At 58.0% G+C, this 21,833-nt stretch overlaps 1 protein-coding gene across 1 annotated transcript; it reads right to left on the reverse strand.

Annotated features, from left to right (window-relative positions):
• Positions 1-4,851: 4,851 nt before the first annotated feature.
• ANKRD24 (ankyrin repeat domain 24) lies at positions 4,852-21,106 on the reverse strand. The gene is made up of 17 exons (XM_029912286.1): positions 21,082-21,106; positions 20,891-20,955; positions 17,520-17,577; positions 17,109-17,179; positions 15,929-16,035; positions 15,127-15,314; positions 14,637-14,665; positions 14,232-14,324; positions 12,284-12,391; positions 11,932-11,976; positions 11,486-11,584; positions 11,177-11,249; positions 10,643-10,764; positions 8,163-9,710; positions 7,240-7,410; positions 6,545-6,610; positions 4,852-5,042 (listed from the first exon to the last, which is right to left on the reverse strand). The coding sequence occupies exons 1-17, from the start codon at positions 21,104-21,106 to the stop codon at positions 4,965-4,967; spliced, it is 2,946 nt and encodes a 981-aa protein (XP_029768146.1). The 3' UTR covers positions 4,852-4,964.
• Between the last annotated feature and the right edge of the window lie 727 nt (positions 21,107-21,833).

Raw genomic sequence — 21,833 nt, forward strand, 5'->3', positions numbered from 1 at the left:
TTCTACATTTTCTTTCACATATAGTGTCACTCTCCCCCCCCCCACCCCACGCACAACCTGTTCTGTCCTTCTGATATATTTTGTACCCCGGAATGATTGTGTCCCATTGATTGTCCTCACTCCACCAGGTTTCTGTGATGCCAATATCCTCCTTTAACACGAGGCACTCTAGTTCACCCATCTTATTATTTAGACTTCGAGCATTTGTGTACGGGCACTTTAAAAACTTGTCACTGTTTATTTGTCTGCCCTTTTCTGATGTGTCAGATTCTTTTTTTTTATGTGAATGTTTCTCATCTGATCTGGCCCATACTTTATCCTCTTCCATCCTCCTGACCAAAACCTAGAGAATCTATCAATAGACTCTCCTCTAAGAGAAGTCTCTGTCCGATCCACATGCTTCTCTGCAGCAGTCGGCTTTCCCCCATCTCCTAGTTTAAAAACTGCTCTGCAACCTTTTTAATGTTAAGTGCCAGCAGTCTGGATCCCCTTTGGTTTAGGTGGAGCCCATCCTTCCTGTATAGGCTCCCACCATCCCAAAAGTTTCCCCAGTTCCTAATAAATCTAAACCCCTCCTCTCTACACCATCGGCTTATCCACGCATTGAGACTCTGAAGCTCTGCCTACCTGGTCCTGCGCGTGGAACTGGAAGCATTTCTGAGAATGCCACCATAGATGTCCTGGATTTCAGTCTCTTTCCTAGCAGCCTAAATTTGCCCTCCAGGACGTCTCTCCTACCCTTCCCTATGTCATTGGTACCTACATGTACCACGACCACCAGCTCCTCCCCAGCACTACACATAAGTCTATCCAGGTGCCTCGAGAGATCCGCAACCTTCGCACCAGGCAGGCAAGTCACCATACGGTTCTCCCGGTCATCGCAAACCCAGCTATCTATGTTTCTAATGATCGAATCTCCCATTACTAACACCTGCCTTTTCCTAATGACTGGAGTTCCCTCCCCCGGAGAGGTAACCTCAGTGCGAAAGGAGACCCCAACATCATCTGGAAGGAGGGTCCCAACTATGGGAAGGTTTCCCTCTGCTCCCGTTGACCGCTCCCCTTCCCTGAGCCTTTCATCCTCTTTAACAGCGCTGGGGCTGTCCGACCGGAAGTGGGACAAATCTACAGTGTCCCGGAAAGTCTCATCAACATACCTCTCTGCCTCCCTTAGCTCCTGCAGTTCCGCCACCCTGGCCTCCAAAGCCCGGACGCGGTCTCTGAGGGCCAGGAGCTCCTTGCACCAAATGCACACATACGCCACCCACCCACAGGGCAGGTAATCAGACATGCGACACTGAGCGCAATAAACAGGAGAGCCTGCTGTTTCTCCCATTGGGGTCGGGCCCCAGCGCCTCCACAGGAAGCTGCTGAATGTGTGCGAGCCCCATGCTCAGTGGCAGCTGCTTTGCTGGCAGAGTGGGTCCCCAACAGGCCTCCCCCAGGGTGAAGCAGGTGTGTCCTGCAGCAAGCCCCTCGGCCCAGCTGGGCATTCCCCCACCCGAGGGCCCTGCAGCGTCTCCTGGGAAAGAAGAGAGACAGGTTGGGCTGGGAGGAAACTACCCGGGGTAGAAACCAAGCTGGGGGTAGAGTCATGCGTGCAGGGCAGGTGTCTCAGCTGGGGTTTCCCAGGCTGGGTGAGTGGTTGGGGCTCTGTGGCCGAGAGGTGTCCCTGCGGTGAATGATGCTGTTTGGCAGACGTATGAAAACCCTGCCGCTCTCTGCTAGGGGCCAGGCTCAGGACACACCAGGGCAGCCACAGTGTGGTTGGATTGTTTTACCGGCAGCCCAGCGAGGCAGGGACAGAAAAGGGGGTTTTTTTGGCTGACACCGTCTTCTCATGGCGAAACCACGCTTGGAGGCAGCCTGACCTACTGGTTAGAGCACTGGCCCAGGGAGACCTGAGTTCCATTCCTAGCTCTGACCCTGGGCAAGTCACATCCCCGCTCTGTGCCTCAGTTTCCCCATCTGTACACTAGGGGTGATGACAGTGACCACTGAGCTTTGAGATCTACTGCTGGGATGTGCTAGATAAGAGCTAGGGCTTAGCATTAATATTCCCCCGTGGCCCCAGAGCTCTGTGGTTTGGCGGGGTGAATTCAGAGCTAGGGGCTCTGGTGGACAATCCTGTCTTCCTGCTAGGCAGGTCCCCTGTGGACAGCAGCTCCCGGGCCAGCTGTTCTGTTCTCTTGTTCAGCCTCCACAGCCCCTTCGCTCCTGGACAGCCCTGCCGCCCAGCCCAAGCTCTGCCAAGGTACTTACCCCCGTGGTGAACCCACATATCTCCCCCTCCATCAGGGATTTGAGCAGGTAGGGTTACAGACCAGGGGCCCGAGCACCGGGTAAGTGAAGGGACACAGAAGGGGTCTGTAGTGGAGCTAGGAATTGAACCTAGATCTTCCCAAGACCCCATCCCATGCCCTGGCCACTAGACCGTGAGCTTCCTACCCCAATTAGGAGGGCAAGTGGCTGGGGGGATTTTGTCCTGCCTGGCACTGAGCTGAGGACCCAGCCCGCAGCCATGAGATCGCAGCGGTTTTCGGTCAGTGCCAGATCCAAACAGCTGGTCACCTAGATTCTTACCTAGACATTCAGCAGGGGGGTGGGGGGGATCTCTCACTGGTCACCGCCCCCTGGCAACTCCACCACTGCGCTCGAGGGTTGACAGCGGCTCTGATGCTAGGAGGGTGAGTTACCCACCCCTCTCCCGGGCGCAGAGGAGGGCGTGAAAGGCAGCGAATGTCAGGGCTGCTTCACCCCAACCACACGAGCAACAAACAGCCCCACCTGCCCTCAAAGCCCAGAGGAAACCAGAGACTCACCTGACGCGCGCAGCTCGGCGTCCTGATGCCGCTGCGAACCGGAGGCAACTGTAGGAGCCTCGGCTCGGGAAGCAAAATCCCCGTCTGACCTCAGCCCGGCTGCTGCTCACTTCCTCGCACACAACGCGCTCAGGAAATTCACGAGCCTTTCCCACCGAGGTTCCCGGAGACAACTCGGAACAAACCACAAAGCCCACAAGTCCCCGCCCCGGGCAAGGCGGGGTCCCTGGAATGGCGTTTGGAGGGACAGAGGGAATTGGTGTCTGGGGTGCATGTGCCCAGGTCTCTCTCGGAGATGAGGGGGCAGCTGCGGGGGGGGGGGTGTTTAGCTGGTCTGGGCCCAGCTGCAGCAGGGCAAAGCGCTTTTGAAACAAGGGTTTAAGAAAAAGGCAGCGACTGGATTATTTGGGGTTTGATCCTGCCCCTCAGAAGCCAGTGGGAATTATTGCTCTCACACAAGCGGGAGCGGGGGCAGACTCCTAGTATGCACCGTAACGTGGGGTTCGTGAGTCCAGCCCCCCCGGCAAGTGCAAAGCTGTCCTCGGGGCAGACACAGACTGGGCCCCAGGGGCCTGGATGTGTCTCGGGACAGCGCAGCCACTTTCATCCAATAGGATTTTTGCTAAACTTTCCTTTTTTTAACTAAGTTTTTGACTCCCAGGTGTGTCTGGGGGAACCCCCTTCCCAGGTGACCCCCCCCCAAAAATGGCTAGTCCTGGCTGAAACCATGAGCCACAAAAATCCCCTTCTGCTCCCGAGCTCTCGCCCGACCAGCTCTCCTCCCTCATAGCCTGTCCCCGCAGTCCCCCCTGCTGACACCACGAGGCTCCCCCACCTCCACTGGGTCAGTCCCCAGCTGAGAGCTCCCTTGGGGGAGAATGGGGCCCGATCCCCCGCTGGGATGACATCACCGGGATCAAGCCAAACCTTTCCCAAATGTTGCCATTTCGTGGGGTGCTGTTAATGACGTTTCCCAGCCGGCCGAATGGAAAAGGAGCATTTTGCCTCTGGAACGCTGGGCTACGGAGCTGGCCTTGGCCACAAACGGAATGAGTTTGGCAGGGTCTCAGCCTAGGCCCCGTGAAACGAGCCAGCGAGCAATGGTTAACAGTCCAGCAGCACCGGCTGAGTCTGCTTGGTGGGGGCCCAAAGAGTGGCAGAGGAGGGTTGGGGCTGCGGGTCGGGACTGAGGGGCACTGACAGAGCTGGGGTGACGGGGTGGGGGGGGAGGTCTGCAAGCTGATGTGCGTTGGCAGTTAGTGGCGTGGGAAGGCTACGCAGGAGGCCAGGACTGGAATAACAGGTGGGGTGGGAGCTGCTGTCCTGGGGGGAGAGTCCTGGACTGGAATAGCCCCAAACTGCAGCCCCCCTGCTATTCCAGCCCTCGGCTCCCCCCATACTCAGCTCTGCCAGCACCCCCCAGTCCTGACCCGGAGCCTCCCCCCGCTTTTCCAATGGTCAGCTCCAGCTATAACACTGTCAGTGCACCTCCGCCCTGGCCTGCAGCCCCCCGCGGAGGTCCAGACAGGCCCACGTCAGGAGGGGCTCCAGCCTGGACTAGCAGGTGCTGCGAGGCAGGAGGAGGGCAGCAGTGGGACATTCAGCTCAACATCTGCCCGCGTCACCCTGGCACCCGCTCCCGCATGTATGACCCCCCCCCCCCCGTGTCCCTTCCCCACGCAGGAAAGCCAGCGAGCCTCTGCTGAGTGAGTATAAACAGTTTATTGCTGTGGATGCTCTGCTGAGAGACGCAGGCAGGAGCTGGTGAGTTACCGCAGCCTCTCCCCTTCTGCCCACGGAGCGAGGACGGGCCCCTCGCCCGGTAGGGAGCCCGGTTCCCCCGGCCCGTCTCGGAGGCTGCCGAGGTGAAAGCACCGATGGAAAGGGCAGTGTGAGCAGGGCCTGGACCTGCCACGAGGCACCTTCCAGCCACCCGCCCACGGGCACCTCCCAGCACAGGCTGCCCAGGAACGGGAGCAAAGGCGCCGCCCCCGGTGGTCACCCAGCACACGTGCGCCTTGATCTCGGTGAGGAAGCGTGTGCGCAGGGCCTCGCGCCGCCGCTTGACGCTGGAGTCCAGCCGGTTCTGCGTGCGAGTCCCCTGCTCGGAACCAGGAACCGGGCTCCCTCGCCCCGGGGCGCTCATCTGCCTTGCTCCTGCAGCCGCTGCATCATCAGGATCTGGTACAAGAGCCTCTGCACGTCTTCGTCCATGTGGCCCTGCAAAGGAGATGGAGGCGGGGAAATCAGCGGCTGCCCTGACTCCCACCCTCCGCCAGCCCCACTGGCTAAGGCAGGGCAGGCCAGCCCAGCAGAGACGCTCTCGAGCTGAGCAGAGCCCAGACCCCTGCACCTAAGCCACGGAGACGGCCCTGCTCCTGCTCACACCCTAGGCAGGAGCACATGGCCACTGCCGGATGCTCAGCGAGATAATTCCTTCGTTCTGCTGGAAATGGGCTCAGGATGCAAAGTTCAGCTCCAGATCCCAGAGGCCAGGGGAGCCCAGAGCTGGGGGGCTGGTTCTGGCCCAGCGCTACATTTCGGGAGCTCAGCTGGAGGAGAAAAAGGCTGTTCCAATGTTGGTTTCCCTGCTTTTCACATACACTGTCAGACACACACGCCTCGGACCCGCTGCACGTCCCGGGCACGGAGACGCAGGCGTCGCCACGTGTGCACCGCACGCCTGGGACCCGCCGCACGTCCCAGGCACGGAGACGCAGGCGTCGCCATGTGTGCACCGCACACCTTGGAGCCGCCGCACGTCCCGGGCACAGAGACGCAGATGTCGCCACGTGTGCACCGCACGCCTCGGACCCGCCGCGTGTCCCGGGCACGGAGAAACACCGTGGCAAGGAGCGTGCACTCGACATGCACACACACACACAGGCATACACATGGCTCACAGGATCCTGCCTTCCGCACAAGTGTCCTTCCACCCAGCATGACCCACCAGCTCCTGTCCAATGTGTGCTGAGACCCTCCGCCCTTCCTCAAACTCCTGCTTGACCCCAAGGGACAAGGCCAGGATTCCCCACCCCCAAGGAGCATGGCACTTCCAAGGTCACGTCCTTCAAGTGCTGGGGCTCTCAGGGGCAGGGATGGAAATCGGGGGAGACTGGGATGTCGTTTTTGTAGGTCCACACAGGCCTAGTAACCACTGTCTGAAATGCTTGGAATTCAGACAATCATCCAATACACACCCATACACCCATTTATACTGACACACCCATGTGCAAACACCCCCCCACTTCCACTGACACACATATGTGCAAACACTCACCCACTTATACTGACACACCCATATGCAAACACCCCCACTTCCACTGACACACACGTGTGCAAACACACACCCATTTATACTGACACACCCATGTGCAAATACCCCCCCACTTCCAGTGACACACCCACATGCAAACACCCACCCCCACTTACATTGACACGCACCCATGTGCACACACCCACATATACTGACACACACGTGTGCAAATACCCCCCACGTCCAGTGACACACCCACGTGCAAACACCCACCCCCACTTACATTGACACGCACCCATGTGCAAACACACACCCACATATACTGACACACACGTGTGCAAACACCCACACTGATTCAGAAACACGGACGGATACATGGACGGATACACACAGAATAGCGAACGCACATGCCCAATAACCGCGAGATACGGCGCCCCCAGCCCAGCCCTGCCCCCCGCGCACTGACCTGAATCGCGCAGAGCAGGTGGCTCCGGTAGAGCGAGACGACCTTGAGGTGGTGCGTCTCCGTCTCCTGGAACCAAGGCGAGACGGGGGGGAGTCACACTACAGTCCCAATGGGACCCGGCCACTCTCCGCTCACGGCCCCTCTGACCAGCGCCCCCCTGCCAGACACGGCACCGAGCTGGGGCCCGGAATCGGATCCTGCTCTGGCTCGCACACCGGACACAGCCGAGGGGAACCGGTGTCACTCCCCTTTGGTACCCAGCTAAAGCAACTCCCTCAGTGCAGTATAAAGATGTGGCTGTTTTAGCACAGGGGTTACCGCTGGACCTCTGCTGTGACCAGGGACGGAAGGGCAGAAGGCATCGGGCCAAGACACACTGGCCCAGATCCTTAATGGTATTTAGGAGCCTAGCTCCCATGGGAGTTAGGAGCCTATTATACCTTTGTGGGGCTGGGCCCCTGAATCAGCATGGTCCACGCAGACCTCGGAGCCAGCGACTCTGCGGCTTCCACCTGCCCAGACGGTGCCCCCAGGTCCCGAGCTGCACGTCAGTTTCCAGACGCAGCCGAGGTCAGCGCTTAGCCCCTGCTGTCCCCGAGCCCAACAGGGGACTACCACCACAGAGCCCAGGGACCCGCTCTGTGGCGGGCTCTGCTCCTCCCCTCTCCCAGGGCCAGCTGGTCCCGGATACCCACGGCCAGCTGCTGTTCCAAGGCCTTTATCGTGCCCTGCAGCTTCGCCACCTCCTGCGGGTTCTGCTGCTTCTGCGGGGCCACCTTGGGCAGGGTCCCCCCCTGGCCGGAGAGCTCAGACAGGCTGTTCAAGGCCTCCTTCAGCTTGAAGACTTCCTTGGACAGCTCGGTGATCTGCAAAGGCGAAGGGATCGGCCGGTCACGAAGGGTTGGCTGAGTTCACCAGGGCGGGTTAGAGTCTAGGGCAAAGTCTCACATGATTACAGGACCCGCAGCACAAGGGATTCCAAAGCCCAACTCCCCTGCGTCACCCTCCCGGCCAGCCCTCCACGGAGCCAGACCTGCTCGTTAACCCTTTGGTTGCTGCAGCTTCCTCCTTTGGGGGCACCCGCATTCCACTGGGGCATTGGCCTTTTGGGCAGCAGAAGGGTGCGATCTGCTCTGGGTGGCAGATAAACAGCTAAAGAGCCAGCGGCGCCAACGTCTGTTGCTGGCCAGCCAGCTCCTGTCCCTACTAGAGCCGGGGGGGGGGAGGTGGGTTGGTCTCTTTTGCCGCAAATGGTGACAAACGAGTTGTTTTCTTGGAGGTTTTTCGCTCCGTGACCAAAGATGGTGAAGAAAAATTCTGTTTCGTTTCCCTGGGGGAACCTTCCCCTCTCACTTTCTCGCCCTTTTGCCTAGCAGAAAGATGTGCCAGGCAGCGGCGTTCCCCCTTCGAAAGAAACGTACATTCGGGGAATGCTGCATGGCCCCAGACCCACCTCTCACCCGCCTCACGTGGCTCTATCGCGGGCAGGGATCTGGGATCCCCAGACCCAAATTTCACCCCTACCCATGGCTCTCTTGTGGGCAGGGCTATGGGGTCCCCAGTCCCACATCGAACCTGGCTCTAGCGTGGGCGGGGTGATGGGGAAGCCCAGACCCACCTTCCTGTCCTTCTCCTTGACCAGCTTGGCCGAGTCCTCGATGTGGCCGTGCAGCTCCTGGATCCGGCCCGACTCGGCCCGCAGGCTCTGCAGCTGCTTCTCCGCGGCTGCCAGCTGGGCCTCGGCCGCGTGCTTCTCGCTCTTCATGAAGAGGGCCTCGCGCTGCACCTGGAACACCTCCGTGCAGGTCTTCTCGTGCTTGCGCTCCAGGTCGCTGAGCTTCAGGCTCAGCGTGCTCACCTCCGCCTGCAGGCTGCACCGCAGCTGCTCGTGCTCCTCCCTGGGGACCGTGCCCTCCCGCGCGCTCGCCAGCTCGCCCTGCAGCCGCGAGGCCTCCTGGGCTTTGGCGGCCAGCTCCCGCTCCAGCTCCTGGGCTCTGGCCTTCAGCTCCCGGACGCTGCCCACCAGGGCCTCCTTAGCTCGGGCGTGCTCGGCCGGCGGGACCCACTCCCGCCGGTACCGCTCCGCCGCCTGCTGCAGCTCCCTCGCCTCCCGCTGGGCGGCGCTGTGCCTCTCCTCCAGCTCCAGCAGCTTCTTGTTGGACTCGGCCAACAACCGGCCCAGCTCCCCCGCCAGCTCCTCCTGCTCCTGCCTGGAGATGCTCTCGGAAGCCACCTGCTCCTTCAGGGCGCTCAGCTCCTCCTCCTTCTTGCCCTGATCCTCTCGGAGCCGGGCCTGCACCGCCTCGTGCTGCCCCCTCAGCTCGTCCAGCTGCTCGCCGAGCTGCCGGTTCTCCTCCTCCAGCCTCTGGCTGTCCGAGAGGTGTCCCATTGCTCGCTGCAGCTCCCCGGCTCCCTCCTCCACCCTCCGCCTCAGCTGCTCCGCTTCTGCCTCCGCTTGGCGGCACCTCTCCAGCAGCTCGGCCTTCTCCGCGGCGGCTTCTCCCAAGGAGACGCCGAGGGCCGCCCTCGTCTCCTCGGCGGAGCGGCCTCGACGGGCTGCTTCTTCCTGGGCGGCCAGCCGCCCCTCCAGGTCCTTCACCCTCTGGTCTCTCTCCAGCAGGGCCTCCTGGGCTTTCCGCAGAGCTGCCCTCACCGTCTCCAGCTCGCTCCCGGAGCTCTCAGCCGCCTCCGGCTCCTCCACGGACAGGATGCCCAGCTGGATCTGCTCCCGCAGTAGCTGCAGCTCGGCCACGGCTGCCTCGTGCTTCTCCCGCGTCTCAGCCAGCATTTTGGTCAGCTCTTCCACAGCCGCATCTCCAGCTCCTCCTTCCCTGCTGCTTCCTTCTGCCGGCACCCCGGCCTGGCCCGGCTCCTGGCCTTTCCCCTCGGGCTCAGCTGGGGTGTTACTCCTCTGCAGCGCCTCCTCTAAGGCCTGGAGCTGCGCCTCGTATTCAGCCTTCAGCTGCTTGTAAGCCTCCACCGGGACTAGCTCGCAGGAGGGACCGTGGGGCCCACTGCCTTCCAGAGCCTGCAGGGCAGCCTGGGCCTCGGCGTGCTGCTCCCTGAGCCGGTCGAACTCCGACTTGAGGGAGTCGTAGAGGACGATGGGGACGAAGTCTTCCGCCGGGCCCACGTCACTCTCGTCTTTCTCGTAATTCTCCAGGATCTGCCAAGGGCGGGGGGATAAAACCATGAGACTTCCTCACTGGGACCCCGAGACCCGCAGGGGGATTACAGCAGCACAACACAACGGTGCCTGCTGTATGGAGCGGCCCAGAGCTCCTGAGGTGCTTCCCAGGGCCTGATCTCTCCTTCCATCAATTACACCAGTCCAGGTCCGCTGATGTGGGCAGAGTTACCCCTGATTTACACCAGCGTGGGAGGAGACTCAGGCCCTGTAGTTTAACTGCACAGCGGGCTACGATACAGCGACAGAGTTAGACAGCAGGGCCTTGGAGCCGAGCGGGTAAGTACAAGGCAAAGGAGCAAAGATTAGGCTACAAAGGTTGGGGGCAGACGGGAGAGAAGAGAAGAGGCTGGAAGACGACTTCAGAAGGCGTCCCCAGCAAATTCGAGCTGGGCCCTACGGTGAAGCAGGGAGCCTGCAGGGCCATTTGAGGGGGGTAGCAGGGGCGGCGGCATGGTCTGATGTCTCTGCACACACAGTAAGGCAGGTGGCGGCTTCCTGCACCTCCCTGAGTCTGGAGAGACCACGGAGAAGGGAAGAGCCATCGTGTGGTCAGGGAACCAGAGGGTCTGGAGGGCTCCCACCGAGACGGAGCAGGGGCAGCGGCACAGGGGTGACAGCAGGATCGCGTGCAGGGGAGGAGAACTCAGTATGAAGGACGGTGCAAAGGTTACAGACAGAGATGGGGGCAGGCCGAGGTCTTTGCCGCGTGCTAGGGGTCAGAAACCTGCCATCCGCATCCGTCACAAGGCAGCAGCCGCTGGCTCACCCAGGCCCGTTGGGTCCCAGCCCTGAACCGGCACACTAAGGAGATGCTGGCCCTGGGAGGGGGGACCAGAGAGGGCCTCCAGGGGATGCTAGCAGGGGAAACCCGAAGCGCGCAGCTGGCTGAAGGGGGGACGAGCCGGTACCTGTATCTTCTCCAGCAGCTCCTGGTTTTGCACGGTGAGCGACTGCACCTGGCCCTGCAGCGTGGCCAGCAACTCCTCCGTGGACAGACTCAGGGTCTTCTTGGACAGCAGCAGCTCTGCCCCTGAAAGAGCAGCAGAACCCCCCGCCCCCACAAAGCCCCATCACTAACTAACCCTGGTCCTTGACCCGAACAGCCCCACCCCCACCCTGAGAGCTGCCCCCTGCCAAACCTTCCCAGGCGTTTTCCAGCACGAGCCCAATCCTGCAAGGTGCCAAGGGGCCACCTCTCCCATGGGAGCCGCACCCCGGCCCAGGGCGGTGCTCCATCCCCTGGCGAGGGCTGGGCCTGGTGCACTGGTGGAGGGGCCTGCTACGTGCTTGGCGAATACAGCCCCATCTTTCAGCCCAGGCAGCAGGAGCTCATGTTTAAAGATTTGCAGAGCCCAGGGTCAGTCCCCGCTCTGCAGGGCACGCTCAGCCCCTCGCAGGGCCGTGCCCTCGGTGAGAGCAGCAGGCAGGGCGCGATGACCAACCTGGGAATTCCAGCAGGTCCCCCTCTTCGTCCTGCAGCGTGTCGATGTCGTAGCTGGTGTCCTCCTTCTCGTTCTGGGGCACAGACAGGCAGGCAGTCAGGGACACCCCCGAGATTACAGCCCCCCCCCCCGCCCCATTCCCTGTGCTGTCCCACGGCGCCAGTCACTGAGACAGGCAGCAGCTGATGCTAACCATGACAGCCCACTGTCCCTACCGCAGCTGAGCCAGCCTCGGGGAAAGTCCCACAATTCACTGACCTCCTGCATGACTCAGTAAGACCTAGAGCTCCGTGTCCCCTGCTGTCCTACCTCCAGCAAGGACAAGCGGCTCCGGAGCACTTCAACCTCCTTCCTCAAATGCTCCTTCTCCCCCTCGCTGTCCGCCAGTTGCTGCTGGAGTTCCTTTATCTGGATCAGAAAATGAGACGCAGCATTAGAGCCGGACACTCGCGCCGATTCCCGTCCGTACCTTCCGAACTAGGTGGGGTGGATCTTTTACAAGGCCACAGAGCCAGACCAGGGCCCAGCAAGGATCCATCTAGTCTGGTATCCTGTTCCAATGGTGGCAGATCCCAGATGCTTTGGAGGACAGATATCCCTAACCTGGCACTGGCATCCCAAAATTTCCTCCTGACCCCCAGCTGATGACCAGTTTATGCCCTGAAGCATCCGCATGCAGCCATTTTCCCTTCCCATCCCAGAGACCATCCGGAGCTCTCCGAGTCCAGTCTCCGGAGACATAACACCTGGCCTACCTGCTTCTCCATGGAGCGTAGGGAGTCCTCCTCCAACTCCAGCCGCTAGTGGGAACACAAGGAGAGTCCAAGACGGTTAACACGCTGCGCAGCCTGGTCCTCCCCATGGTCACGCATCAGCAGGTCTGATCGTGGGCTCAGAGCCGCAGAATGGGCAGCCAGGCTTTCCCAGCCACGAGGTGTCCCCTCTCAATTACCTCCCCACCCACCTTGCCGGTGCAAGACCCTCTGGCAGTAGCCAAGGTGATGCCACAAGCAGCTCCCTTCCTTCCCATCCTCCTTCCGCCAACCCGCCCAGAAACCCGGCTCGGCTGAGCCTGGCCCTCGCGGGGCGGGGGAATCACATCCGTACCTCCCGCTTCTGCTTCTCCTGCTGCTGCTCCAAACCCTTGATCTTCTGCAGGAATCGAGCCCGTTCCTGCCTCAGCCGGACAATCTCCTCGTAGGCCTCCCTGTCCTCCTGTGGGGAATCCCAGAGGCGGGGCAGTCAGGGGAGAGCAGTGGGTACCCATCCCGCCCCATCCCGCTATCCCTGCCAGAGGATCCTCACCGTGTCGGCTGGGGCGGGGCGAGCCCTGGAAGGCTTGGCGGTGACTATCCGGCTGCTCCGCTGTGTGGAAGGGGAGCTGTGCTCCGGAGAGTGTGGGGTGTGCTTGAAAACAGTAACAGTCGTCACACAGAGAGAACGAGGCTTAGCCAGTAAGCCCCCAGCTCTCTTCCCGCAGAAGTCCCATTATGCCTTCCACCTCCCTCCCCAAATGGGCTGAATGGCTTCACACACCCGTGCAGGGATCGTTTCACCCAATACCCTGATGCAGCCACTTCTAGGGGGCAGCGGGGCAGCTGTTTCACACCACACATTGGTTATGGAAATAAAAGCAGAGTCTCGGACCCAACTGCAACCACAAGGGGGATTTCAGGGAGCGGGCTGGCCCTGCCAGCTGGAGTTTGGCCAGGACACTGGGACTGCCGCGTAATCGGAGCACTGCGCTGGGACTCAGGAGCCTTGTGTTCTGCCCCGATCTGCTGGGTGACCTTGGGCAAATTGTGCCTCAGTTTCCCCCGTAAAACAGGACGACGATACCGCTGACCTCCTTTGGAGATCTACACCCAAATTTTGACAGGCAGCACTTCCAGCAGCATGGGGCCTCCTCATGAGACACAGACTCAGAGAAGAGCACCTCCTACTGCCTCACCATCTCCCATCCAGCCACTGACCAGGCCTGTCCCTGCTTAGCTTAAGAGACATGGCAGGGTCCCAACACTCAGTGGCCAGGCAGCTGGAGCCAAAGAGGGGCTAAGACAGCACTGGGAAATCCAGAGGAGGGGCGGGGGCTGGAGTTCTTGTTCTCCATCAGAACCCCGTCATCAGAAACACACTGAGTGGTGTACCCAGCCCTTGCCTGCGGACACCACGTCCACCACCGGGAAGGGGCACTTACCCAGTCAACAGCATACGGGGAAACCCTCGTTGCAGACAAGCGACCAGACCAGGGCAAGAGAAATTAACTAGAATCCCCCATCCCCAGCTGAGATCTACCCATGGCCTGTCAGTGCCAGTCGGCTGCTGGACCATGCCCATTTGTCAGAGCCAGGGGCACAAGCCTCACAGGCTGCCTGTCTCCCTCAACTGCCGAGGGACACAAGTCGATCATGCCTAGGAAAGACCTGGGGGAAGAGCTCGGTGCATTAGCAAGGTCCCATGGGGCAGGTAAACGCCTTAGGGCTGCACAAGGGAAGGATGGCACAATGATTAGGGCATTTGTCTAAGGCCTGGACGGCCCGGCTTCAATTCCCTTCTCTGCCACAGACTTCCTGGGTGACCCTAGGCACGTCACCCAGGCCCAGATCCTCAAAGGTATGTTGGTGACTAATTCCCACGGAAATCAACGATTTGACCTTGAGGGACCTGGGCCTCAGTCTCCCCATCTGTAAAACGGGGCCCACAGCACGGCGGTGTCGTGAAGATAAACGTGTTAAGGATTGTGAGGCTCCCAGATGCAAGGGGGGTGGCGGCTAGATAAGCACCTTAGCAGCTCTATGGTCAAATCCCTTTATGTAGGTCCCCTCCCTCGCCGTCTCAGCTGCGCCCCCGCCCCCATCGCTACATCCTGGGTGTGCACAAACGCTGCAGCCGGCTTGGTTACTAGAGGGTGTGTCACCAGCACCGGGGAAGCTGCCTAGACCATCAAACACCACAGCCCTTGGGGAACATCACAGCAGGCTCGGGGACGCTCTCCTGCGGCTTCCTGATGGGGTGTGGGGAGGGGCGGGGGAGGCAGAGCCAGTGGCCCCCTCACCTGGCTGGAGGTGCCGGGGGGCGGCGGAGGGGCTTTCCTCTTTCTCGGGGTGCCGTTCCTCTCGCTGGGCAGAGGCTGGCTCGGTGACGCTGTCTGCGGAGATACGGATGGGAGAGGGCTCCAGTCTCTCCCAGCAAAACCCGACTGGGGGGGGGGGAGAAAGGACGGGAGCAAGCTCAGAAGAGCATCCCCAGGGGCTCCTAATCCCTCCCCACCACCCTGGCCCTCGAAAAGCCTCATGTTCCAGGAGGGCTTCGCGGGGCCTCTGTTCTCCCGCGAGCCCGGAGAGCCCTTCCCCTGCCCTGGGAGGCGGCCAAGCCGGGTCAGGCCGGCCCAGTTCGGTGGAAGCCCCTGAGCGGTTGGAACGCGGGGCTCTCTGCTGGGCCAGGCCCCCGGCGTCTTTACCTGCGACGTTCGCTCAGCCGACTCCTCTTCTGTGGGAGGCAGAGGGGAGGAAACAGAAACCAGCAGGAGGTTAGAGGGGGCCGGGGGCACTGGCCACCCGTGGCCTGGTCCCCTCAGCTCGAGGGGGAGCAGACGGACAGACAGACAGACCCCCTCCCTGGGGCTCTGGGCTCCATGCTGCCATGCAAGCCTGGGACCCAACTCCCACCCCTCAGCAGATGCCGCCCGTCACTCTCCAGCACCCCCATCTGGCCTGGCCAGGCCAGGGAGAGGCACTTCCCATCCAGAGTTTGAGCGGCTGGGCGAGTAAAAGGAGGGGTGCCCCAGAGACCACCCCCACACATGCTCCCTGAGCCCACCCAACAGAGTCGGGCCAGTCACCCCACCTGCGAAGCAGGGACATTACCGCCTCCCCCTGGGCAGGGGTGAGACGCTGCCGCACGGTGCTCTGAGACCTCGGGAAGGACGGGGTTTGGCCTGGGCACCTTACCGCTGGCCCAGGAGTGGCGCTGGGAGGCGTCCTGCAGGTAGTGCTGGATCAAGGCGTTCCCCGTGGCCAGGCCGTAGCGCGCTGCGTCCTGGCCCCTGGCGTCCACCAGGCCGACCCGCGCCCCGGCATGGATGAGAACTTCCACCGTCTCCACGCTGCCGTTCCCGCAGGCCAGCATCAGGGCTGTTCTAGAGCGGGGGTGGGGGGAGAGAGATGGCCCCACTCACCCTCCGGAGCCAGCGGCATGAGGCTGGTGAACTGGATGGGAACCCACATCTCTGCTGGGGCCAACTCTCCTAGCCTTTCTCTCCCGCTGCTCCTGGCCACTCTCCCCTCTCCGCCCCGAGGACAGGACTGCCCAGGTTTGCAATCAGACTCGGGGCAGCCAGGATATCCCGCAGCGACAGGCCGGGAGTGAGAACCCCGGCCAGACTCCAGCAGACACTGCACGGGGAAACCCCATCTCAAGGCAGGGAGCTCACCTGCACCATCACCCTGCCCACACGAGGCAAAGGCGGGATCTGCGCAGGCCGTTTAGGTTACGGCTTTGTAAGACGCTTCCTCGCAGATCCACAGCCAGCGCCTGCCTGACTCATCCCGACCCCCTCGCGTCAAGACGGATCCAGGCCCTGAGCAGCTCCCCCAGAGGTGGCCATCTGGAGACCTCTGGCCCCTAGTCGGATCCAGGCTCTCAGTCCTGCCCACTGGTAGGACTCACTTCTCCGCCATGAGTCTCCCCACCCCCATTCTTTAACCCTCTCCTCTCCAGCCCCCCTTCCTTCCAGGGCCCTTCAGAGCTCACCTGCCTTGCTGGTCTCTGCTGTTCACAGCAGCTCCACGATGCAGCAGGTACCGGCACAGCTCCGAGTGGCTCATCTTAGCTGCCAGGATCAGAGGGGTGGAGCCATCCTATAGCAGGGGCATGGCGAAGGAAAGTCAGTGGGGGGAAGGGGGTAAATGAGCAGCAGCGGGTAGCCTGGCTCTGATACAGCCCTCTTCGCTGTCTGGTACCCGCCTCCTGGGAGCGTCTCCCATCTGTCCAGAGCCAGACCCCACTGCAGACGGACGAGCCCATGAAGCACACCCTGTCCCATCACCAGGCAGGCGGTCACCAACCCTTCCCTTAATCATAATGGCACCTGGCTCTTCTAGAGCGCTGTCCAGCAGGGGAACTCAAAGCATTTCACAATCTTTAACCAGCCCACCCGTGAGGCAGGGCAAGGCTATTATCCCACTGGCCAGAGGGGGAGGCACAGGAAGGCTAAATGACTTGCCCAAGGTCACGCGGGAGGTCTGTGGCAGAGCAGGGAATTGAGCTCGGGTCTCCCAACTCCTAGGCGAGTGCCCTAACCACTGGGCTGTCCTTCCTGAGGCGGGACGAGATATTATTTTGTAAGGTGGACACCATGTGCAAAGAAAGCAAACTAAATAGAGATGTAAAACCCAGCGCATCTGGTGAAGACGCATCTGGTGAAAACCCAGCTCCACGAGCGGCATAAGCCACGTCTGCGGGAGAAGTTCTCCCACCAACACAGCGCTGTGCACATGAACGCTCATGGCGGGATAACTTATGTCACTCGGGGTGTGGAATATTCACACCCCTGAGCGACATAGATTTTGCCGAGGCCGTAGTGTAGATATAGCCTTAGATGCAAGATTCCTCTTCGCTTCATGTCCTTTAACACCAGGCATTATTCTGTGGATCTCGGGTACTTACACAGCAACATCCATTAGGAGCTGAAGGTAAAATAGGTATATCTGTTATTGCTGTGTTCTGTTTAGCTGCTGCTGCGTTCCACCCAAGAAGTGGCTGCATTTCAGTGGTGGGTGAGGTGATCTCTGCACATCTGGGTCTCAGCTACATTACACCACCTTTCCAATGGAGAGTAAGGGGCACCTAGGTTTGTGGTGACTCTCTGTGCAGCGGAAATCAAACCCCTGAAGGTCAACAAAGCATAAACCTGATGGAAAGAACCACCTACCTTGTCCTTGGTATTCAAGGAGGCCTTGAAATCGCAGAGAATCTCGGAGCATGAGATGCAGCCACTGACAGCTAGAGAGGAAGAGAGAGGCTGTGAACCCCTGCTCACTGCCCCTCCATGTTCCCCCATGCCAGGATCTGGCCCAGAATGGCAAATCCCAAGGTACTACACTGGAGAGAGCATACTCTTCTGTCTAGGGAGACTGGATCCACGTGGCCCCATCACCATGGAATCTGGGCACATTCCTGGCCCTCACTCCCCTGTGCATTCACCCTTCTGCACAGCCACCTGCCTTTGAAATCCTCACTATAAGTCAAGTTACCGGCGGGCGGTTTACCCAGCTGATTTGACACCCGCGTTTAAGATGGGGGAAGGGGAAGATGCAAGTGGGACGGAGGGTCCTCGGCTGACCTGCATGGTGGAGCGCTGTCCAGCCGTTGCTGTCGGCTCCATCAACCGGGCAAGATGCCTAATGGGCAGAGAAGATGGTGAGTGAAGAACAGGGGGCAACCACCTTCCCAGTGGTGTGGGAGTTAAAAAAAGAAGAAGAAGAAGTGGGTAACTTGTCAGAGAGACCCATGGGTAGGTACTACTCTGTGTCAGCAATTCTTGTCAGGCCTGACATATTCACTACACCTAACACACTGTTGTCATGATATACACCCAAAAGGTTGCCTGTAATAAGAACGGCCATATTGGGTCAGACCAAAGGTCCATCTAGCCCAGTATCCTGTCTTCCAACAGTGGGCAATGCCAGGTGCCCCAGAGGGAATGAACAGAACAGGTAATCACCAAGTGACCCATCCCCTGTCGCCCATTCCCAGCTTCTGGCAAACAATACATCAATGGAAAACTAATAACTCACCGATCATTAATATTCTTGTGTGATGTATGTACGGGGTGCGTACAAAGAGTTATATGTTCTAGAATATTGTTCTTAAAATGTGTTGGGCAAGCAATCCATCAGACCAGTCTGCCTGAGATAAAGGAATGTGTATTTGCTTGTCTGACCAGCCTGGTTGTCAGGCAGAGACAATGAAGGTACGATTACATAACAGATAAACCAAGCCACCAACCTAGCAAGTGGAGGAGATAGCTTCCAGGCCAAAGACAAGGGGTCTGAACCTCAAATGATAAGCAGTTGACTCAGCGGTTTACATTACTGTATTATCAAAGTGTCGCAGGTATGGTCTTTTATGAAAGCCTGTGACAGGAGAGAGAACCTTGGTCTGGGCTTAGTTGTCAAATAATACATTGCAAAGGTTTCCTGGATTATAAAAAGAAAGGGGAGAGAACCCCGTAGTGGTCCATCACTTGGGGGATTCAAGGGGGCAGAGCTCTTGAAATCACAGAAGGTTGAGTCCTTCAGCCAAGAGGGCTGAAGTTTCTGGGAACTAAATTTAGGTGAGAAACCTACTTGGGCCAAGATTGTAACTTTCTCAAATCAAGTTTTAGTCTTAGAGGCTGTCATAACTATAAAGGGAAGGGTAACAGCTCTCTGTGTACAGAGACTCCAAATCCTTTTACCTGTAAAGGGTTAAGAGGCTCGGGTAACCTGGCTGACACCTGACCCGAAGGACCAATAAGGGGGCAAGATACTTTCAAATCTTGGGGGGGGAAAAGGCTTTTGTGTGTGCTCTTTGTTTTAAGGGTGGTTCGCTCTTGGGACTGAGAGGGACCTGACATCAATCCAGGTTCTCCCCATCTTTCTAAACAAGTCTCTCCTATTTCAAACTTGTAAGTAAAAAGACAGGCAAGGCGTCTTAGATTTACTTTGTTTTCTCAACTTGTAAATGTACCTTTTACCAGAGTGTTTATCTTTGTTTTGCTGTACTTTGAACCTAAGACAGAGGGGGGTCCTCTGAGCTCTTTAAGTTTGATTACCCTGTAAAGTTATTTTCCATACTGATTTTACAGAGATGATTTTTACCTTTTTCTTTAATTAAAAGCCTTCTTTTTTAAGAACCAGATTGATTTCTCCTTGTTTTAAGATCCAAGGGGGTTTGGATCTGTATTCACCAGGAGTTGGTGAAAGGAGGGTGGGAGGAAGGAGGGGGGATGGTTAATTTCTCCTTGTTTTAAGATCCAAGGGGGTTTGGATCTGTGTTCACCAGGGAATTGGTGAAAGGTTTCTCAAGGCTTCCCAGGGAGGGAATTCTTGTGATGGTGGCAGCGGACCAAAGCTAAGCTGGTAGATAAGCTTAGAAGTTTTCCTGCAGGCCCCTACATTTGTACCCTAAAGTTCAAAGTGAGGATACAGCCTTGACAGAGGCTCATTTTTACTTCTGCTTTGTTTGTAAGCATTTATTCCTTACATTTGGGATCACTCAAGCCTCTGACTTTTTGTTTAATAACCTTGTTTTACGTTTTCTATAAACCAATGCAGTGCTGTGATTGAAATCAGCGTGTTTGTCAAATCCCAATTAAATGAATGAGCTGCCGTATATTGACTCTTCAGAGGGGAACCAAGTTAATAATTTCTCTGTGTTCCAGGAGAGGGCTGGATGCTGCAGAGGCAGGCGGTTTGGGGGAAATTCAGGACTGGGGTCACTCTGCAAACAGTACCGGGGAGATGGAAGCCAGGGTGTGACCCACATGCTTGTCTGCTGGCTGTAAGCCACAACAGCACAGGCACATCAAAACTCACCTGAACTAAAAACCACATTCCCCACATGAGAAGTGGGTAAACTCCCTTTTTTACCCTCAACTACACTACCGCACCTTATTCACAGCACCAAGGCACTGCTGCTCTGCGGTGACACCTTCAGCAAATCCCTGGCTGGCTCAGCAAGGCACCGTCTGAAGTCACCCACAAAAGGAAGGGTAACTGGCCAGGATCAAGGTCCCCTTTTCCATGCAGGTGCCCACCCTGTAATGCTAAGCAGCGAAGTTCTGCTGTGTCCAGTCACACAGTCAGTAGGGAAGGCAGAAGAGAAAGGCTGAGGGGTGGGATGTATTGACCTAAACTCTATCTTGCTGACTTATTCATGTAATAGCCTCTGGAGGAGACCAAACAGCTCAGGGGGTCATTCATGGACTGGACAGAGCTGGTTAGAAAATGGGATTTTCCCCCAGGGAAAATTTTGATTTTTTTCACCAAAAATTTGCAGACTGAAAGATTTTGGCTGAAAATTTTAAATGTCTCAAATGCTGCCATTGTGCCTCGTGGGAGTTGTAGTTTGGGTGCCCCAGGCTCACATTCTCTTCTATAGGCAGGGCTGCTTGGTTGGACTACAACTCCCATGATGCACCATGGTCTCCCTTCTTGGCGAGGGGAGGCAGGTCCATCATGGGAGACCCCGGCCATGGTGCATCAAAGGAGACAGCCTAAAGAGGAAAATAGGGGCAGGGGCACTGTGGCAGCATATCCCAATCAAAATATTTTGGTTTTTGAGGGATTCCGGTTTTTTACACACACAAAAACACAAACCGAGTTTTTCCCTGGAAAGCAGACACTTTTCACAAAACACTTGGTCAACATCCCAATTTTCCATTGAAAACCAGTTTAGATGGCAAACGTTTGACCAGCACTAATATGGAGATTTCACACCTAGATGGCAATTCTAACCCTGCCTAGGTTGTTCCCTAGACTGAAAGGACGCATGGACAATTTCCCTGCGTGGCCAGGAGCTTCCGCAGGAGGTGAACCCTATGAGGGCTGCTAGATTCCCCACAAGCTCCCTGCACCCTGATCTCCAGCCCTCGGTGCTTCAACACCAACAATGGACACATCCCTCCCTGTCGAACTCCAGGTTCCCACTGCTCCTGCTTGGCTGCCTTACCTGCAGCAGTTTGCTCACGCACTGTGGGTGGCCGTGTTTCGCGGCCAGGTGGAGCGCATTGTACCCTGGAAAGAGACAGACTGGCAGGTCAAGAGGTAATCATAATGATGGCGATACTTTATACGTGCACCCAGGGGGATCAAAACAAATCGTTAGCATCAAACAAGTTCTTCTCAACCCCCGCCCCCCACCCCGAGGCAGGTAATCGACATCCATGGATCACGTCACCAAATTGCAGCCACCTCTGGGGCAGGACGCAACAGCTGGTTAATGGTTCACAGCAGCGCTACGGGGTGGCTTAAGAAATGGGGACTCCTCTAGCCAATAAGAACTGCACAAGAAAAGCAGGGAGATAATACAATTTGCCAGGCTGGAATCTGACTAGGAATCCAGGGTTAACTCTCCTAGCGTGACGAAAAGCACCACGGAATCAGATCTGGAATCATTGTAAGTAGTCAGGAGCCAAACAATAGGAAATCCAGCAGCACGACGCCCCCTAGCACCCTGCTGGGGCACTACTTTATTATCAGCTTGGGAGAAAAAGAACATCGCTCACTGAATCACCAACACCCCTTTCCTGCAACACCTCAGTGGCCCACGTAGGTCTCCCATCCAAAGAGCAAACTGACCAGACCTTGCTTAGCTTGTGAGATGCAACAAAAGCCCAGCACAAAGCAGGATCTCATGGAAGCTAATCCTATGGTGTAAATTTTAAAATACTGGGACCATTTTTGAGTCTAAAGCATGCAGAGGAGACGCCCATACCCCTCCTAAGAGCACAGTAGAACACTCTAGTACAGTGGTTCTCAAACTTTTTTTTCACGGACTACTTAAAAATCGCTGAGGGTCTCGGCGGACCCCTTCATGATCTTTCCAAATGTTGTTTGTACCGTTCGCTAACTCCTGTAAAGTGCTTTGGATAAAAGCGCTATATATAAAAAAA

This window comes from Terrapene carolina, unplaced genomic scaffold, assembly GCF_002925995.2.
Source record: "Terrapene carolina triunguis isolate 2854851 unplaced genomic scaffold, T_m_triunguis-2.0 Scaffold194, whole genome shotgun sequence".
In the NCBI taxonomy this organism is placed as follows: Eukaryota; Metazoa; Chordata; order Testudines; family Emydidae; genus Terrapene; species Terrapene triunguis.